The following is a 19,911-nucleotide window of genomic DNA, read 5'->3' as shown; positions in this document are numbered from 1 at the left end:
CCAGTAACTGGTGCTCTGTAACAAACAACAGACATCTCATTAGGCTCACAGATCCTGTGGGTTAGGAATTTGGAAAGAGCCCGGTTGCAAGGATTTCTCACTGGGGCTCATGCAATCCACGTTCAGATTTCAGCTGGGGCCATGGTAAGCCGAAGGCTCCACCAGACTGGACACCCAAGGTGGCTCACTCGTGTGGCTGGCCGGTAGCTGTGGCTCAGCGTGTCCCTCCCTCCGCGTGCCCACCTCTGGCCCCCCCAGCAGGGCTGGATTCAGGGTCGCCTGACCAAAAGAGTCTTCCACAAGAAGTGGGTGGGGGCCGCTTGCCATTCTCACTAGACTTGGAAGTCACATATTGACACATCCGTTGTGAGTGCTTGGTTGTGAGTGAGCCACAAGACTGTAAGTGCACACATTCCGGGGAGTGGGACTATTCCCAGGGCACAGGGGTGCAAGAGCACCTGGCTCGAGGGGTCCCAAATAGACCAGGGTCAGTCCCTCACCACTGACAACATCCAAAGGCAGAGAGATGAGTGGAGGCGAAACAAGAAAGGAATTTATTTCGGTGAGGCCTCAGAGAGTGTCTCCAAAGTGCCAACACTCTAAAGAGTGTCTCCAAAGTACTTCCAGGTTTATATAACAGAGGTCGGCGGGTACATGCAGGGGGGCAGTCAAGGTCAGGTCGATCATTGTCTTAGGAGTCTCGCTGGTGTCTAGGGAGTCCCTATTGCTTGATTGAGGAGGTAGTTTTGGTTCCTGTGTGGGATGCTTTGCCTGCAGGGTCTTTTGCCTGAGTTGACAGATAAGCTGGAAAGAAGAACTTAATCAATTAGGAAGTACTGACTGAGGTCAAAATAGAGGTAGTGGAGGTCACCTTTCACATCCCCACCGGCAGAACAGCATCCCAGTTCTATGGAAGGACAAGCCCGTTTCTTCTGTAGCCACTTCCTGCTGACCAGGGATGACGCAGGTATTTCAGACCGGAGGACTCTGACAGGGTAGGATTTCGTTACCCTAGTCCATCCCGAAATATACGGTAAGGGCGTCTCCACGCTTGTGCAAATAGCATAGGCTCCCATTTGACGAATACAAAAAAGTCAAACAACAACCACAAAGAACAAGAAATATAGCAATGCTAAGCAGGGCATGTTTCCATTTGGAAGGAATCAAATTTAGCCAAGTACTAAAAGAATCTAGAGCTAGACTGTTTACAGCAGTGATATGTTTGTTTAAATCTTCTGTGGCTTCAGTTTTCGGGTAATTTGGAGTGTAGACACAACATTCTGTTTTTTTGGTTTTTTTACTTTATTTATTCGGGGAGAGCGAGCAAGCACAGGAGGGACAGAGTGGGAGAGAGAGAGAATCTCAATGCACGCTGATAACACAGAGCCTGATGTGGGGCTCGAACCCACAAACTGGAATCAAGACCTGAGCCACGTAGGCCCCCTGACATAACATTCTGTTTTAATGAGAGTATAGGTTTCTTCTTGGGCTACAGTCATAATATCAGGGGCCATGCTGTGTTTTGTTTTGTCTTGTTTTTTAGAGTGCTAGCAGGGGAGAGGGACAGGGTGAGGCGGTGCGGGGAGGGAGGGAGAGAGAGAGAGAGAGAGAGAGAGAATGTCTTAAGCAGGCTGCATACTCAACATGGAGCCTGATGTGAGGCTTGATCCCACGACGCTGGGATCATGACTTGATCCAAAATCAAGAGTCAGACTGACTAAGCCACCCCAGTGCCCCAAGGGCCATCCAGTTTTGAAGGACTGCTTTTCAAATTTATGTGGTTTCATCATTTAGGAGGGTGACTATTTGCTGGGTTTAATTAAAGGTGGCCACTGTATGCCTAGCTAAAGCCTTTACTTGTAATTCGTCATTGATAGAGGCAGCTCCTGGGACAAACATGATCAAGGGATAAAACCATCAAGAAGCCCTCTTTGCCTGATGTCTAGCTTTAACAATGTCCTGATTACAAGGAATCACTGGCATGTAGGAGACAACTCCTCTGGGAGATATGGGCATCCCTAAGTGCATCATCCACTTTAATCATAAGGAAGGTGGGCCATCCACTATTTCCACAAGTCCATAGCTAACCCATGGAGTGGGATTTGCTCCGGCTTTCTCGGAGTGTTTTGCTATCCCAGCCACGTAGTTAGTAAGTCATGTAGTAAGTCACGGTGATAGTTGACTTATACAACCGTTGAGGAATCCATCCTGTTGTCCAACTGTTAAAATAATCATGGGTCCACGGGGTCCTGTTATTATCCCCGCTGAGTAATAGGCAAGAAGATTGTCTCTATACATGAGCTATTGTGGCCATTCTCTGAAGTTTACCTCAAGTTGTCTAGCTTAGGCAAGCGACAAACATCCCAAAACCACCAAAGCTAGAATTTTATATCCCAAAAGGTGTGTTACTGAAATATAAATTTTCTCTCTAAAATCACTCTATTGGGGTGCCTGGGTGGCTCAGTCGGTTTAGTGTCCAACTTCGGCTCAGGTCATGATCTCACTGTTCGTGGGTTTGAGCCCCTCATCAGGTTCTATGCTGACAGACAGCTCAGAGTCTGGAACCTGCTTCTGATTCTGTGTCTCCCTCTCTCTCTCTCTCTCTCTCTCTCTGCCCCTCCCCTGCTTTCACTCTGTCTCTGTCTCTTTCAAAAATAAATAAGCATTAAAAAAAAAATTAAAATCACTCTCATTTTCATCAGAGATAGCCAAAGTAGACTAATCTGTAAAACAAGTCCAGTTTTAACAAACTTGTCCCAATTATTGGCATAAGCACAGCAAGAATAGTCATTGTATAAGTTCTTATAAATCTGCTTTGCTGGGACTTTTCATAATGAATTAAAAAAACATTTTTTAACGTTTATTTTTGAGAGAGAGAGAGAGAGAGAGAGAGAGAGAGAGAGAGAGAGACAGAGTGTGAGCTGAGAAGGGGCAGAGAGAGAGGGAGATACAGAATCTGAAGCAGGCTCCAGGCTCTGAGCTGACAGCCCAGAGCCCAATGCAGGGCTCGAACCCACCAACTTGGAGATCATGACCTGAGCCAAAGTCTGGCGGTTAACTGAGCCACCCAGGCGCCCCTATGATGAATTTTAGATTGAACTTTTAATAGCTTCTCAGGGCCAGAAACCAAGCCAAATACTTGCCTTCAGATTTGCCTTGCAGTAGGGCACCTGGGTGGCTCAGTCGGTTAAGTGTGTCCGACTTCAGCTCAGGTCACGATCTCATGGTCTGTGAGTTCGAGCCCCCATCAGGCTCTGCACTGACAGCAAGGAGCTTGTTTGGGATTCTCTGTCTCCCTCTCTCTCTGCCCCTCCCCCACATTCTCTTCCATTCATGTGCATGCTAACTCTCAAAATGAATAAATTAAAAAAACAATCGTCTGAAATACCTATGGATTTGGATGAATTCCTCTTCTTGAGGTCCCCAAAACATCCTACAGTTTCCTGCAGCCATCAGGAAGTGACCTTCTTTACTCACCTCCTAAGACTGCTGGGAACTCTAAGCAGGGTCAGGCCACCATTTGCAAGCGCTCTGTTGGCTGCATGAAGTCAACCTGAATTAGTTCCTTGAAGCTGTGTGGTCATATTGGAGTCTATGTGTGTCTCTCCAGTATGACATTCCAGTCAAAACCTTGATACGTAACCAGCATTTCCAGTAGTGTCCTGTTACAAGGAGGACAGATTTTTATTGAACTTATGCAAATAATTTTAATTGCCATGAAGGAAAGAAGGCTCGCTGAGAGTTTCCGAAATCTAGAGGGTTTGGGAAGGGAGGAAAGATAAATGTTTCAGTCTGTTCACAAAGGAATATTTTATCATGTTTATGCAAGTCATAGGTATGACAGTTTCCTTAAATCTGGAAGAGCAAACGTTAGAGAACCAGCTCAAACCAGAGTCACAAAACTGTTGTCATCTTCCTCAGTCCATTCAGTCCCTTGTTACCACTTCTTGTTCTGTTTGAGTGCAGCTTTTCCTTTAGTTCCAAAAATTCTTACCCAGTTTAATTTTACGATCTTAAAGATATCAGAAACCTGTAGTTATCAAAAGCCCTTCCAATGAATCGCCTTGAACATGAAACACACTTTCCAAGAGCAAAGGCAAAGTATAAACGACTCAAAAATGGCCATGTTTAAAGATTTGATGAGAGTTCATTATAATGCAGTTGGCAAGGAAATCAGGTTATTTCTGTGACATGCAGCGTTTCACCAATTAGAATGTCAAGGGATGGGGCGCCTGGGTGGCTCAGTCGGTTAAACTTCCGACTTTGGCTCAGGTCATGATCTCGAGGTTCATGAGTTCGGGCCCCTCATCAGGCTCTGTGCTGACAGCTCAGAGCCTGCAGCCTGCTTCAGATTCTGTGTCTCCTTCTCTCTCTCTGCCCCTCCCCCCCCAGACACACTCTGCCTCTTTCTCTCTCTAAAAAATAAACATTAAACAAAAAAAAGAATGCCAAGTGATGACCTTATACCAAGACATATTAAAACTTGAGAGATTTTATATAAGAACAGTGATACCATTTACCCATACAACATAACCTAAGAAGGTTTATCATCATTTATTTAACAGTGTTCCCCAAATAACATTCCAAATGAACATGCCTAATTAGTCAAAAAGACTTCATTTAGATTTGAGTATTTAAGAACTTTTGTTAAAAACTTCAGAAGCTTTTAAAGCACATACCCAAATAGGATTACAGATCATTACAAAACCTAATATTTAATTATCTGTTTAACCAAGGGTGGAAGGGTACCTAAGTTGTTAGCAAAACTTAGGTCCTTTAATAATGAGAAGTTTCTGTTCTCTTAAGTAATCAAAGACCTGATAAAGACAAAGCATAGACACTTTGTTTTTTTGGGCAGATAAAGAAAAAAAAGCTTTGTTTACAATCTCTTATCAAGAGGAGACCAACAATCCGAGAAAACTTTGTCTTTTTAACAGAGAGAAGAGCCAAGCTACATCCTTAATACAGGTGTCCTTTTAAAATTCATTCATGCCTGCCTGAGTCCTAACCACACATAAAATTCTTTTCCAAAGATTCCCTTCACGGGGCTCCTGGGTGGCTCAGTTGAGCATCCAACTTTTGATTTGGGATCACATCCTGATCTCACATGTCGACATGGAATCCGTGTTAGGTGTGGAGCAGGCTTGGAATTCTCTCTCCCTTCCTCTGTCCCTCTCCAGCTCGCATGTGCGCTCTCTCTCTCTCTCTCTCTCTCAAAAAAAAAAAAAAAAAAAAACCCAAAAAGCAATGATTTCCTTCACAGACCTTCTACAACTTTCTTCTCACATTCAGATTTTGTTTTAAGTTTTCCCTCTTTAAATAGGCAGTCTCATTTTAGGACAAGTTGCTACTTTTCCCTCAATAAAAATGTATTCCCATTCTTCATAACTTTCTTATAAAAGACATGTCTTACTTTCCTTGCATACAGAGTTGCTTTCCTGGTCATTTCTTGGCAGTCTCAATTACGTCAATCAGACCTTTTACTTTTAGAAACGTTAGTCTCCGGTGAAAACTAAGCAGTAACCAATTGTGAACTGTCTGTTACACCATCTTTCATTTGGAAGGAGTCTTAAAAGTGTTGAGTGCGTGTTGAAAACTACCACAGTCCATCTTCTGGCCAAAAATTATATTCTCCCATATGTGGACTACATTTACTCTCCCTAAGACCCTTTCCAGAATCATATCTGTGTTTTGGCTTATATATCAGGCTCAAGCTTTAAGTCTAGGATCTCATCATGTAAACTAAGTCTAGGTGTGATCATGTCCACTTCCTACACATCCCTTGTGAAATGGTGGACAGATGTCAGAGAGTCCTGGTGGATATTTCCATCCCAGAGCGGGTTAGTAGAGAGCAAACCATACTCAATGGTCTGTGGCAGTTCTGAAATCCAATCAGGAGCATATTGATGAGGTTTTGGGGTGATGGGTTTGTGAGTCCCAGAGCTGATGACCGAGAAAGAATTCTCGAAGATGTCTTTGGCACAAAAAGGTGATTTTATTGAAGCTCATGGACGGGAACCATGGGCAGGAAGAGCTGCATCGGCGTTGTGGGGAGACACTGTTTTATGGAGTGGGGGGACATAGAGTCAAGAGGGAGTTTCCCAAACAGACTTTCACAGGCTAAAGACTTTCTGGAGGCCTAGCTATTGTCAAGCTAAGGTTGTTTCTCCCTGTTGCAAAGTTAAGACAGGGAGTTCCTGGACTTTAGGCTATGATGGGATTGCCTTTTTCTGGTAAACTGGTGGATATTCTTATCAGTTTAACCTTTTTTCTTTGTTTTTGTCCTTTCCTGTTTTTGGGTAGCCTGGAGTGTCCAAGGAATATCATACATGTCCCATGGTGAGGGGCAGGGGGAGAGGCTGCTGTTAGCCTGCACTTTGTCCTCAACCTGCCCCACTCTCCCTCATCAGTGTCTCCAGCTCCTGAATCCAAGTTCAGTCCCAGTCCTTGGGAGCTGTCCTCCGTGGCTCTGGTGTCTTGTCTTTCGGGCTCTTAGTGCTGGCTTTCCAATCACCCTTCCAAAAGAAAATGGACTTTGCACCTGAGTGAGTACCCTTTGTCTGCTTCCTGCCTATAAAAGGTTGAGGGTCCAAAGTCTTGTTTCCATTTTGTTCTGCTCTCTTTCAAGCGGGTATAATGCTTTTAGAAAGGTGTTGGGGGCTGTCCTGTAGTTTTCATTTTAATCCACTCTGTTAGACAAAAGCCACCCAGAATTCTCTTCTTTCAGATAAGCTTTTCTCTTTGTTGGGTTCCTGGTAAGGATGCTGTAGGACAGAGATTCTTAGAAGCTTTGTTTACAGAGGATAGCCAAGTCCCCTCCTTCAAGAGATTTAGAAGGCCTTTTGTCTGTCTGGAACGGTCCAGAGGCACCACCTTCAATCTTTCTCAGGTCCTCACAAAGGGTCATACAGCTCCACCCTAGTGTTGAGTTTCTGTCCTGAGGCCATTTCTTAATATGCAAACCCCTTGCCTTCTGGAGATGCTGGGGATGAGGAACACTTATTTTTTAACCTACAAAGTACTGGGTGAGTTTATATGTTCTCTGACTTCCACTCGGAAACAGAATAGCTTATTCTTCAGTTGATCTCTCTCTTGCCATTATCAACAGCTGGGCAAAGCCAGCAGCTGCAACCCCCTGCTCAGAAATCTTTTTAGTTAGATCATCAGCTCGTAGGTACATTTTCTGTACATCATCATCCGGCCACAGCTTTATAAATGTTCCTGTAGTATGTAACACGGGTCTCCCTTCCTCGATCAGATTCCATATTTGAAAATGAAAAAGTCACTGAAAAAATCATGACATGAAATACTGTCTCCCTTTTTCCTGGCGCCCTTGCCTTGTGTTTTGGGGATTTATTAGAGTGGCCCTCCATTTCCAGGCACCGCATTTCTGATCCAGATTTATTGCTGTATAACAAATCATCGCCAAGGTGGTGACACAGAACAGCGGTCACTTCGTTATGCTCGCACCTGCTGTGGGTAAGGAGGGGGAAAGGCAGTTTCTCGCTTGGTGTCTTGTGCAGGTGCAGGCTTGACTGAGCTGGTGGTCCTGCCGGGCTCCCTCCCCCCGCCCCCGTTGCTGCCGGCAGCTGCCCGGAGGCCAGGCCGGTGCGCTGTCCGCCGTCCGCTGGCCCGGCCCTCTTGGGGTGCTTGGACCTCTTCCATGGCTCCTGGCTGCCCCCAGAGTGACATCCTCAGGGAGCCAGGTGGAAACTGCATGGCCTTTTGTGACCTAGCCTCCAGAATCACACGGTGTCACTCCTGCTAGTAAAGAGCAGGGGTGACAAGCTTGCCCGGATTCGAGGGGAGGGGAATTGACTCCACCTTTTGTTGGGAAAAGTATCAAAGAATTTTCAGACATGTTTGGAAATTGCTTGTACCCGGCATGGTATCTGGCAAAAAGAGAAGCTCACCAGGTCATTGCATCCAATAAATCGGCCGGTCTGCCTCCCTTATTGTATTTGCTTATCAGTCTTTAGCAGGTGCAGTGTGACCCAGTAATAACAAGTTATGTTACAACGGGGCTTGTGTTTATAATGTATTCTTGAAAAATAGAGACATGGTACTTCACGCTTTTATTCCAAATGAATTAGAAAGCTAAATATTATTTTCCAAAAGTCATAGAGTCAATAGAGGGACAACACAGAAGGATGATCCTATTGTTTTGGAGTAGGCAAGGTCTTTCTAATAAGCAATGTTTAAAAGCCCCAGAAGCCACAAGGGAAAATTTTTTAAATGTTAGGCTCCACCAAAATGTTAAATGTCTATACAGGAGAAGATACCATAAAAAATACACCGGGCAGAGTATTTGCAATCTAAATTATACACAACAGCCTAGACAGTGTGATGCAGACATGAAGCAGTATTGCACAGGGCCGTTGGAAGGATGAAAGAAAAGTGCCCGAAGTAAAAATACTTAACACCTGATAGGTTCCATCCACGTGGTTCTAAAGACCACCTACAAACCAATTTTTTAAAGAGAGGGGTAACAGAAAAAGGATATGAGTGAGCAATTCATGGAAAACTAGAAGTGGTCCATTAACACGAAAAGATGTATAGCCGCGCTCCTGATTAAACAAAGAAAAATTAAATCTGCAGTGAGACTTTTCTACCTGTCAGACGATCAGGGGTGAAAAAGAATGGTAATATTTCAGTATTGGCAGAGAGGCTGGGACACTGGCGTTCTCCTCTACTTACGGCTCTTTGTTCCCTTATAGGTGAGGTGTGTTTTGCCTCTGACTTCTTTCAGGGTTGTTGTTTTTTTTTAATCTTTGATTTTCAGTAGTTTGAAAATGATAACGCCTGTGCTGAGGCGGAGTGTTTTTTGACATGTATCCTCCTTGGTGTTCTCCGAGCTTCCTGGGTCTGTGGTTTGGTGTCTGACAAAATGGGGGACATTCTCAGTCCTGTTACTTCAAATATTTTTTCTTAATGCTTATTTATTTTTGAGAGAGAAAGAGAGTGCAAGCAGGATGAGTCAGAGAGAGGGAGAGAGGAAGAGGATCCGAAGCAGGCTCCCACTGACGGCGCAGAGCCCGATGTGGGGCCCAAACTCACAAACTGTGAGATGGTGACCGGAGCTGAAGTCAGACGCTTAACCCACGGAGCCACCCAGGCGCCCCTGTTTCACATATCTGGTTTCTGTGCTTGGTCTCTTTTCCAGCTGTGTATTTGGCCTTTCAGTACGCCTTGTAATTTTCTCTTGATAGCCAGACGCGAGGTACTTGGTAAGAGGAATGGCCGTAAGCGGGCCTTTGGTAGCATGGTGGCACGGTGTGGGCCGGGGAAGTTCCGTGGTCCCGCGATTGGGCCCCTGCCGGCCTTTAGTGAACCTGTGCCTCTGGACTGCGCACTCACTTGTGCTTTCTTCAGTTTTCTTCTCCCCCCGTGTGTGGGACAGGATGCCACAGTGGGCTGGGGTCGGGTATTTCCTTTCCCCATGTCTGTTAGGCTCTGGTCAACTGGTTTCTCCCGGGGCCAGGCCTTGTTGAGAACAGTGCACTGGCGGATTTCAGAACTTCACCTCTTCGCCTCCCACTGCCAGGCGTGTGTGAGGAGTTTTGTCTGGTATTTGCTGTGGGAACCTGATTGGGCTCCTGGAGGTAAAGTGTGGGTCCCCTTCTCCACACGCAGGCCCCAGCACTTGGTCTGTTACATTTGGGGTTTTCTTTCTTTCTTTTCTTTTCTCTTTTTTTCTTTCTTTCTTTCTTTCTTTCTTTCTTTCTTTCTTTTTCTTTCGTTTTTTTTTAATGTTTATTTTTGAGAGACAAAGAGAGACAGATTACAAGCAGGCAAGGGGCAGAGAGAGAGGGAGACACAGAATCCAAAGCAGGCTCCAGGCTCCGAGCTGTCAGCACAGAGCCTGACACAGGGCTTGAACTCACGGACCGTGAGATCATGACCTGGGCTAAAGTTGGACGCTTAACTGAGCCACCCACACGCCCTACATTTGGGGTTTTCTTCCTTGAGCAGCGGCTCCCATGGAGATGTGCACTCCTCTGGGTTTGCTCTGGGAAGCCTCAATACCCTGTATTCACCCATCCATCTCCAGTCTTGGGGCCTCTAGTTTGCCCGGTGCCCTTGCCTTTCTCTTGGATCCAGTAGGAATTGTTGATTTTTCAGTCTGTTAGGATGGAGCAGTGATTTCTAAGCTCTTTACATGCAGAACCAGAAACTGATTTACTGTTGGTGGAGAGCCTATTGGTGCAGTTTAGTAAAGTGATCTTAATTTTCTTACTAAAACTAGAAATGTGCATGCTCTTTGACCTAGCATTTCCACCTTTGTGAAAGCATAAAGATGTAAATACCAGAATTTTTTTTTTGGGGGGCAGTAGCATTTTTTAATATAGGACTGGTTAAATAAAATATATATTTACACAATGGAATGCTTTCCACCTGCTAAAAAGAAATGAGGTAGCTCGGTGTTTCCTGACATGGAAAGGAGTCTAAGGAACATTAAGTGGAAGGAGAAAAAAAACAAACTGGCAAATGGTATGTTGTTTTGTTTTTTTTTTAATGTTTGCTTATTTTTGAGAGAGAGAGAGAGAGAGAGAGAGAGAAAGAACACGTGTGCACAAGCCTGTGTGAGTGGGGGAGGGGCAGCGAGAGGGAGAGAGGGAGAATCCCAAGCAGGCTCCATGCTGTCAGCACAGAGCCTGTTGTGGGGCTCAATCCCACAAACCGTGAGATCATTACTGAGCCCAGACACTCTGTCATCCGAGCCACCCAGGGGCCCCAGCAAATGGTATGTTTTTAAGATTCGGTTTTTGTTTAAAACTTATTCATGATAGGGGCGTCTGGGTGGCTGAGTCGGTTGAGCATCCACCTCTTGATTTCAGCTCAGGTCATGATCTCACGGTTCATGGGGTTGAACCCTGCATCCACCTCTGAGCTGACAGTGTGGAGCCGGCTTGGGATTCTCTCCCTCTCTCTCTGCCCCTACCCTGCTCTCACGCATATGGTCTGTCAAAAAGGAAAAAAAGAAAAAGAAAAAAAAACCCAACTTATTCATAGTAAAAATTAAGCCCTGCTTAGAGAAGAAAGAATATTTTGGAAGAATATATACCAGAAAAACCATTGGCTGCCTTTGAAGGACAATGTTCTAAAGCTGTTAATATGTATCAGTAAGATTTGTGTCTTGTATGATGCATGTATATTTGATAATTAGGTAAAAATTCAAGAGAGAAAGCAGGCAGCAACAGATAATTGAGAACAATAGAATGGAACTGATTGTTTCTATCACTTTTCCCTACATCCAGGCAATAATGCAGTAGTAATCTCGGACTCTGAACTTTAACTTACCTTCTGGGAATACTTTGGTAGCGTAGACCCAGTTAACTGGAAATTGCAAATCTCTCTGTGTTTCTTTTGCTCTTTCAGAAGGTGACAGCCATAAGTTGACAAGAGTTCCAGACAGAAATGTTTTACCAGTGAACGTTTTTTTTTTTTTCACGTAGAATTTTTTGTTGTTCATTCCTCTTGTTAAATTATTTATTGAGGACAATTTCCCTTCTGCAGAGAAGTGGTTTCTTTGGCTCTGTGGTGTTGAGACTAGTGGCTTGTTGTACCCAAGAGATGTTTATAATGGAGTTTTTTACATGTATCTCTCCCTTAAAGGGCTGACTAAAAAGTAGGTTAGCAGAGCAGTGATACATGTGAGAGCTGTTTGACTTCCATGATAAAATATGATCTGTATCTACAGTCTTCCTGCTCTAATGATATCTGAGATCTAAGCACCTGTACTATGAGTGTAGACTGATGATTCTTTGTTACTTGTCCTGTTAACTTCGCATCTAAATTTCATTTCCGGTTTACATCTTGTTGTGAGTTTCTGGATCTAATCCCATCCTGTGTGTGAGGGGGTGGGGCTTCCCAGGCAGTTCTAGGTCACAAGTAGAATTCTCATACAGTTGTGCCGTGATACTGTCTACCCAGAAGTAGTATCAGATTCCCTGGGGTAGGGGTTCAGTCCCGCCAGACTGCTCCCACCTACCCTGTCCCCCCACTTCAGACGCCAGCTACAAACCCAAGTTGTCACCTGAACTTCTGACCAACCAGCTGTAAATCAGAGGTTCCCAAGACCCCTGCTCTGATTCCATTTGTTAGAACAGCCACAGAACCGAGAGAAACATTTTTTTTTTACTAGATCACCGGGTTATCAGAAAAGAAATCAGGTGCGCCCCGTGGGAGAGATACGCAGGGCCAGGTGTGGGGAAGGGGTGTGGAGCCTCTGTGCTCTCTGAGCCCGCTACTCTCCCTGAACCTCCCCGTGTTCACCAGCCCAGAAGCTCTCCGAACCCTGCCCATTTGGGTTCTTATAGAGGCTTCGAAACGTAGACGTGACTAATGAAGTCATTGGCCATTCTGCTGCCCCCCTCTCTCCTCCCTGGGGGTTGGGGGCTGGGACTGAAAGTTCCAAACGTCTAACACATGGTAGGCACCGCTGGCAACCAGCCCCCATCCTCAGACGCTTTCCAAAAGTCACATCATTAACGTAAGAGACATTTTTAAGCTCTTGTCACGTAGGAAATAGGCACGAGAGCTATATACTTGGTCTTCTGAATGATCGAATATCTTTGTTTCTTATAAATCGCGGTATCATGCATCCTGACAGCTTTTTTTCCCCCTGCCTGTGTCTAATTTGTGTTGTCCTAAATGATTAACTTTATATAATGATTTTTTGTTCTTGTTTTGCCCTCTGTAAATTTCCTAACAGAAGTCCCGGAGCAGACTTGGGTGCCAAAAAGAAAAAGAAGAAGCAGAAGCGAAAAAAGGAGAAACCAAATTCCGGAGGCACCAAGTCAGACTCGGCGTCTGATTCCCAGGAGATTAAAATCCAGCAGCCTTCAAAAGTGAGCCCCGTTTTACTGTCACCTCTGTGGTTTCTCAAGCACGTGAGAGCTGGGTTTGTGCAGCTCGGTGCCGTGTTGGGGCACCCTTAGGGATTTGCTGTGACTGTATGCTGGAGGGCACTGTACCTGGAGGCTATTTACAGCCTCCTGAAGCTGATGTTAAGTACCTGAATAACTAAGAGGTACAGACTGAGTTTTTGTGTGTATGTGGATAGAGCCTGCAATTTTCCTTTTTCTCAGAGCAAATTAGTACGTAGATTGTAGCGCAAGAAGTTAAGTCTCATTGGGAGCTTGTTAGGTGTGCTGTTTTTTTTTTTTTTTTTTTTTTTTTTTAAGTTACACTTACTATTTAATTACTTTTAGTTCAGAAGATATTCACATTGTAATTTTTCTGGGTGTCTGTCTAATTACCTGAATAGCACAACACCATCTGGCAGCAGATTTCAGCGGGAGCAGCCACAGGTAAGTCTTCGTTGACTTTGGGTCTGACCAGTCTTCCGCGGCCGTTCTCAAATTCCATTGCCGAGGGTGGGAAATCGCTCCTAACATTCCCGCTGGAGAAACACCCATCCAGGACCAAACCAGCAGTTGTCCCGCTGAGCCCCGTGTTGGCAGATTGCCGGCCTCGTGGGGCTCTGGTGGGACAGATGGCAGGCGCCCCTTCCTGTGTGGCCAGCCGCGGTCCCCCTGGCCGTGAACACAGGCCTTGTGTGCTGGCCACAGGGACGCACAGAGCCCTCTAGATGCAAGAAACTCACAGCGTGGAAAGGGGCAAGATTCGAAGGAGGACGAGGCAGAGATGACGCGGATGGTCACAGCTCCGTGTGGGTTTCCTGGGTAGCGCGTGGTATAGCAGAAAGGGCTCGGGAGCGGACCGGGGAATGTGGGCTCACGAGACGCGTGGGTGTCACCCCCTTTGCGCCTGTGTCCTCACCTGCGGCGTGGGGGTCATGCCTTTTGCCTCCTGCCCCAACTCACGTGGCCGTGAGGAGGAGGTTACAGTTAAATGATGTCTGTATTGTAAAGTACTGCCTACATGGTGGTTATTAGCACTATGCAAGTTTCGTGGGGTTGAAAGTTTTTTTTCCTTGTGCACAGTTGACACTTTATCACGAGAAGCGAATCTTGCAGGCAGTCTCTCTTGTTGTTACTGTTTTCCTCGTAAGGACCAGGAGTCACTGAGAGGATACTTACTTTGCCCAGTTTTCCCTCTGTGGGGTGAGAAGAAAATGGGGTCTTCCCCCGCCCCTCGCTTTTCAGCTCGTCTCTCAGGTAATAAATACTCTGTCCACCAGGCATACTTTCCGAGGTCACTCAATTAAGGTGCACCGTAAACTCATTTTTCCCGTTCCTCAGTCGCTTCGTCGGATCCCTGCGGTGTCACTTCTATGACACCTCCGTATTGCTTCTCCCATCACCGTCAGCCTGTTGCCCTCTCCACACCCCCCAGTGGTTTTGCACCCTTCCTTTACTTCTGAAGGTCACTTACAAGAAACTAGAGCTAGTCACCACAGGAGGAACTGCTTGCATCATATGGTAGAGAAACTATTTTCTTTTTAGGTTGAGAATACATCACAATGTTTTAACGTGGGCCTTTCTCCATTGCATTTGTTTAAAAAATTTTTTTTTAAGGTTAATTTTTTTTTGAGAGAGAGACACACGCAGAGTTGAGTGGGAGAGGAGCAGAGAGAGAGGGAGACACAGAATCTGTAGCAGGCTCCAGGCTCTGAGCTGTCAGCACAGAGCCTGATGTGGGCCTTGAACCCATGAACTGTGAGATCATGACCTAAGCCCAAGTCGGACGCTTACCCGACTGAGCCACCCAGGCGCCCCTCCATTGCATCTTGTTTTAAACCGGGGCTTCTTTCCCTTACACTAGATGCTGGCTCTGGATAACCCTGTAAATTACAGCGGGTGGTGTTTCGGACATGCCCTCCTCTGCACTCACGGGCCAGAATAAGATGGTATTTGTCTGGATTCTTTAGACGTCTTAGTGGTGGAGGGCCTGGACGTTTTTCCAAGGTATTAAATTGAGAAAATAAAGGGTAAAGGGCACTGTTGGTATTTAATATTCCACCGACGAAAAGAGGTGTGCCCGACGTAGGGATATGGTAGCGGGAAGCTAACATGGGGTTGATACACGTCCTCACCTCCCCTAACACCAAATCGTTTCCCCTCAGGTGGTGCTGCTGTGTGGAAGGTGGATGGATAGTTTTAAGAATATATCATAGCTGGGGATGAGTGCTGGGTGTTGTATGTAAGCGATGAATCATGGGAATCAACCCCCAAAGCCAAGAGCACACTGTATATACACTGTAGGTTAGCTAACTTGACCATAAATTATATTTAAAAAAAAAAAAAAGAAAATATCATAGCTGAATTTTCCTTGCTGCTTTATGACCACGGATTTGAAAATTGTGCTCACTTGTATCTACTTTAAGAAAGCACTTAAAATAGTGAGCATTCAGATATAAATATTTCATGAATGGTCATTTTGTGGAAAGACTGCTAGTCAACCTGATGAGGCTAATGAGGTAGGGTTGACACCACTCTGAGGTCTTTATGGAGCTGAGATAGGATTGGCTCCTTTGGAGCAAAGATGCTGATTCATGTCGGTCGCAAAACTGCTTGAGTTTGGTATGTTAGGGATTGAGAATTTAACTCCAAAATTAGGAAAGGAAAATTCGCATGACAGATTCAGTGCAGGCACTGTGTAGGTTCAAATTTGCTTTTAAAAAGATAAACGGGTGCGTGTTCAAGCATTACTGGTTGAAATATGCTGTGCTCTGAGTTCCTGGTTAAATTATAGGTCTTCAAAGAGACTGCTTTGTTGGGGGTTCAAATGCATGTAAATTTCATTTTGCTGGCAATCAGTCCCTCTTATGTTGGAGGTTCAGAAGAGACCAGAGCAAGAGAAATCTAAAAATACAATAAATGGGACTAGCCAAAGTATTTTTTCAAGTTAATATGTGTAATTGAAATCTGATCTTCGTGACTTAGACCTCTATGAAAATACCAGATAAACAGCTTACAGAATTGTGGCAGTCCTGGGTGATGCTGTTGGACTTAGAAGTGGAGACGATACTGACCTCAGCCCATCTCTGGTTAGACTCCAGCACTTTGTTTCCTTGAGTTATTGTAGTGGCAAGAATCCTAAGCAAACCCAGTGACAAATCAAAGACAGGGCAGTCTGTGTTAAATAAACCCTGTTTTGTACTGTGGCACTTGGGTATAGCTTCCCAAGTCAAAGGATCAACCCCAGACCACAGACCTCAGATTCAAAGTTGAACAGAAGTCCAGAGCCACTGTTAATAAACCAGCGAGTGTCAATGGTACCTCTCCTTGGTGCCCATGGTGTGTTGACATACAGGAAAGCCGAAGGGCTCTGCAATTCTCGTCAACCACTTCTGAACTACATGAAGAGCATTCTTCGTGTGGCATCAAAGTTCTGAAACTAATCATTTTGTGTATTGAAAAAACTCTGTGATTTTACTATTCAGCACTGCGTGCTCTCATTTTAGGAATAGTCTCATTTTCCATGTGGAATTACATTATTTGAGGGATTAAAAAAAAAAAAAAGAGCTGGGAATCTTCAGAGATAAGAGGAATATTGGCTTCGAGGAAGGAACCTTAGAATTTAAAGATACGTTCATTTTTCCAGACTGAGAATATGTTTTACTTAAAAAGGTTAGTTTCCAACACTTGGGTTGGGGAAAACAGGCTGTGGTTGCCAAAGAGCTAAACTCTCGGAAGAAACTGCTCTTTGGAAGGTTTTGTCTCTGGGGGAGGATCGGGGCTGGGAGAGGGCAGGGGGTGGTCCAGGAGGAAGGCATACGTAGTGAGATTTTCTTTCTTGGTTAACTTCCTTCCCAGCTTAGCACTCAATTCACCGTTCTTTCTGTCTTCTTTTTCCTTTTTTTTTTGAACTAAAATTTCCCTTTTCTGCCTGGTTTGCATCCTAGCAGTCCTTTCCTTTGTCCTCACGTTGCTGCTGCCGAGCATTAACCCTAACAGTGACACCAAGGGTGTGCCTGACTGGCTGCTGTAGGGCAGTGACCCATGCATGCGTGTCACTCCTCCCTGCCACTCCTTCCAGATGAGTGATGGTGACGACCCCTCACAGCCAGGTGGGACTCTGAAGCCAGTGGGTGGTTGGCTTTACCTCAGATTTCCAAAACTGTCAAAGCCCCATTAAAGCTACAGAGCTGTTGTGATCTTTAACATAATGCGTTCACTTCTGTTTTAGTGCGTTAGCGCTTGAGCCCAAGACCCTGACCAGGCTTAGAGGAAGATTGTGTTTTTGGTGTTGTAGTCTCCAGGGCAGATACACACGTGTCTGGCCCAGGTTTTGGAGCCATGCAAGCTTCCTCATCTTTGTGTCTGTGTGTCTTTGCTGTTATAGAATCCCACCATTCCAATGCAGAAGTTGCAGGATATCCAGAGAGCAATGGAGCTGTTGTCCGCATGCCAGGGCCCCGCCAGGAACATTGATGAGGCTGCCAAACACAGATACCAGTTTTGGGACACCCAGCCGGTACCCAAATTAAGTAAGCTTTTCTGCCTTTTCCGCGCCCCCCCTCCCCCACCCCAAAACACAGCTGGGTTGACAACAAACAAAAAACACAAAAGGAACTTCACTTAACATATTTGCTTTATGTCACAGATTAGAAATTTACACAAAAGTCTTATTTTTCTTTAAAATATTAATATTGCGTCGTGATACTGGCTTTCAGGAGAAACAGTTTTAGAGTCGCATTCCTCTTCCTATAAAAAAAAACAGGTTTCTCACTTGAAACATTCGTATATTTTTAAAAATGTGTAAAAGGGAGCGCCTGGGTGATTCAGTTGTTTAAGCGTCCGACTCTTGGTTTCGGCTTAGTCATGATCTCACGGTTTATGAGCTCAAGCCCCACATCGGGCTCCTCACTGACAGTGTGGAGCCTGCTTGGGAGTCTCTCTCTGAGCCCCTCCACATATATGTATGTAAGACAGTCTCAGAACCAGTTTTGGTTTTAAGCTTCACGGAAGAGTTTTCCCTGTACATAAATTTTTAGCCATCTCACATCTCAGTTATTCCAAAAGACACAGGAAATTTGCCCTATTAAATGTAATTGAAATGGAAAATGTTATGCCTCTTAACAAGAGGATTCTGCACACTCACCACTGGTGTTAATTGTTAGCGGCGGGAGAACATGGCAGCACAGCGAGGGGACGGGGCCCTCGGGCGGTCTCCGGGGGCCCCTTGGGCAGCGGGCATCGCTCTTTCTCCTGTTACATGTCCATAAACATCGTTTGAAGTGTTCTCTTTTCACAGTAAAAAGGGTGATGATATAAATGCACTAAAATTGTTTTAACTGCATTAAAAGCTAAACCCACTGCTTACTGTTATCCTCATATGAAGATAGATGATAATTATTTCTGTGTTTCTCCTTCTTGATTGTTCAGCTTCCAGCATCTGTGTGAGGTAAAGGGTTACGTGTCATCCAGATCTCATAATAGTTCGCTTACGTACAAATAACCAGTTTTGTCGTATAAAAATCAGGGAACAATCATCTGTGCCTTCAAATAGTGGTTTTTGCACTTTTTAAAGTTACCGCTCGTCTCACAGCCACACATGTTAAAAAGCACGGGATTTGGAGTGTGAAAGATAGAAGAAAGCAGTTATCCTCACTGGTTTTTTCTTTCAGGCTCTAGAAATAAATGTATTTGGTAGTGGAGGGAGACTCTAGCATGAATTTACAGGATTTTAAATGCCATTGAATTGAGGGACCGTTAGCTAAAGCAGTGTAGGTCTATTGACTGAATGTTTTGGGTTTAGCTGAGTGCTGCTTGGCAAGCTGTTGGTGGTTTTTAGGTCAGTGCCCTGGGGGACAAGAAAGCCTCCTGTAGCCTGACTCTAAGCAGAGGTCCTGGAGGGACTCTAAGGGAGCAGCTGAGAATCTGACCACTCAGACTGGCCTGGTGGAGCCTCAGGTATTCATAGGGGGGGTGAGCTGGTGGAGCGGATATGAAGAGGGATGTGACAAAGGCAGGGGTTAGAAAGAGAAAATGAAACCCCTTGTAGCTGGTACAGATCCTATGGCTTCCACCCCTAAAAAGGTGATGCCATGAACCTGTACCTGAGGATCATTAATTCAGCAGGTATTTGTTCCTTGTTTTCCTTCCGGTTCTGTTTATTTATTTATTCATTGGAGTATAATTGACATATAGCATTGTTTTAGTTTCAGGTGTACAACATAAGGATACGGTGTTTGCATACATTTTAAAATGACCCCCACAGCGGGTCTGGTTACCATCCGTTACCACACAAAGTTACAGTTTTTCTTTTTCTTATAGTAAGAACTTTTAAGATCTCCTCTCATAGCAACTTCCAAATAAATCACGGGCTGTACATGACATCCCCAGAATGAACTTGTTTTTATAACTGGAAGTTTGTACCTTTGACCCCCCTTCACCCATTTCACACACACCCCCACCCCCCGACAACCACCAATCTGTGTCTGTGAGCTGAGAATTTTTGGTTTTTAGGTTCCACATATAAGTGAAATCATACGGTATTTGTCTTTCTCTCTCTGACTTACTTCCCTTCCCGTGATGCCTTCAGGGTCCATCCGTGTTGTCACAGATGGCAAGGTTTCTTTCTTTTTGACAGCTGAGTAAGATTTATCAGTTATTTGTTGAGTGTCCATTATTAAATGCCGTGGGCAACGTACCGGGGAAACAGTGACGGGGAAGGACGGTAAAAGTGGTGGCCAGGTGGGGGTGGAGGGAGAGCATCCTGCAGGCAGGAGAAAGCTTTAGTCAGGGAAAGATGCTGTGGGGAAAGCGATGTGTAAGCTTCTATCTGAAAACACTCAAGCTGCCAGCCACGTGGCGAGCAGGAGAAGGGCCTCACGCGCAGAGGGAGGGAAGCCGTGAGCCATGAGCCTGAGGGTGGTCCCTGAGGGTGGATCTGGAGAGCCAGGCCAGGTGGACGTCAGCCACAGGAAGAGCCCGGTTCTCTTCCAGTTGCATTGGGAAGCCGTGGGGAAGGAACCTGGAAAGGGCGCCTTTGTGGAAA

The 19,911-nt window shown here is 45.2% G+C and overlaps 1 protein-coding gene across 4 annotated transcripts in view; it reads left to right on the top strand.

Annotated features, from left to right (window-relative positions):
* Nucleotides 1-19,911, top strand: part of NMT2 (N-myristoyltransferase 2) — a 74,032-nt gene that overhangs the window by 30,511 nt on the left and 23,610 nt on the right. For 3 of the 4 annotated variants that reach the window (XR_007154240.1, XM_047868588.1, XM_047868590.1), the window contains exons 2-3: nt 12,716-12,851; nt 17,254-17,398. Coding sequence is in view for 3 of the 4 variants with exons in the window: in XM_047868588.1 (XP_047724544.1) it covers nt 12,716-12,851; nt 17,254-17,398 (281 nt within the window). In the remaining variant the exon portion in view is untranslated. The remainder of the gene's footprint in view (nt 1-12,715; nt 12,852-17,253; nt 17,399-19,911) is intronic. The other variant, XM_047868589.1, reaches the window with a different exon arrangement.

Source organism: Prionailurus viverrinus, chromosome B4 (genome assembly GCF_022837055.1).
Source record: "Prionailurus viverrinus isolate Anna chromosome B4, UM_Priviv_1.0, whole genome shotgun sequence".
Taxonomy (NCBI): domain Eukaryota; kingdom Metazoa; phylum Chordata; class Mammalia; order Carnivora; family Felidae; genus Prionailurus; species Prionailurus viverrinus.
Note: the sequence above shows the minus strand (reverse complement) of the source record. Positions and strands in the feature narration are given on the sequence as shown.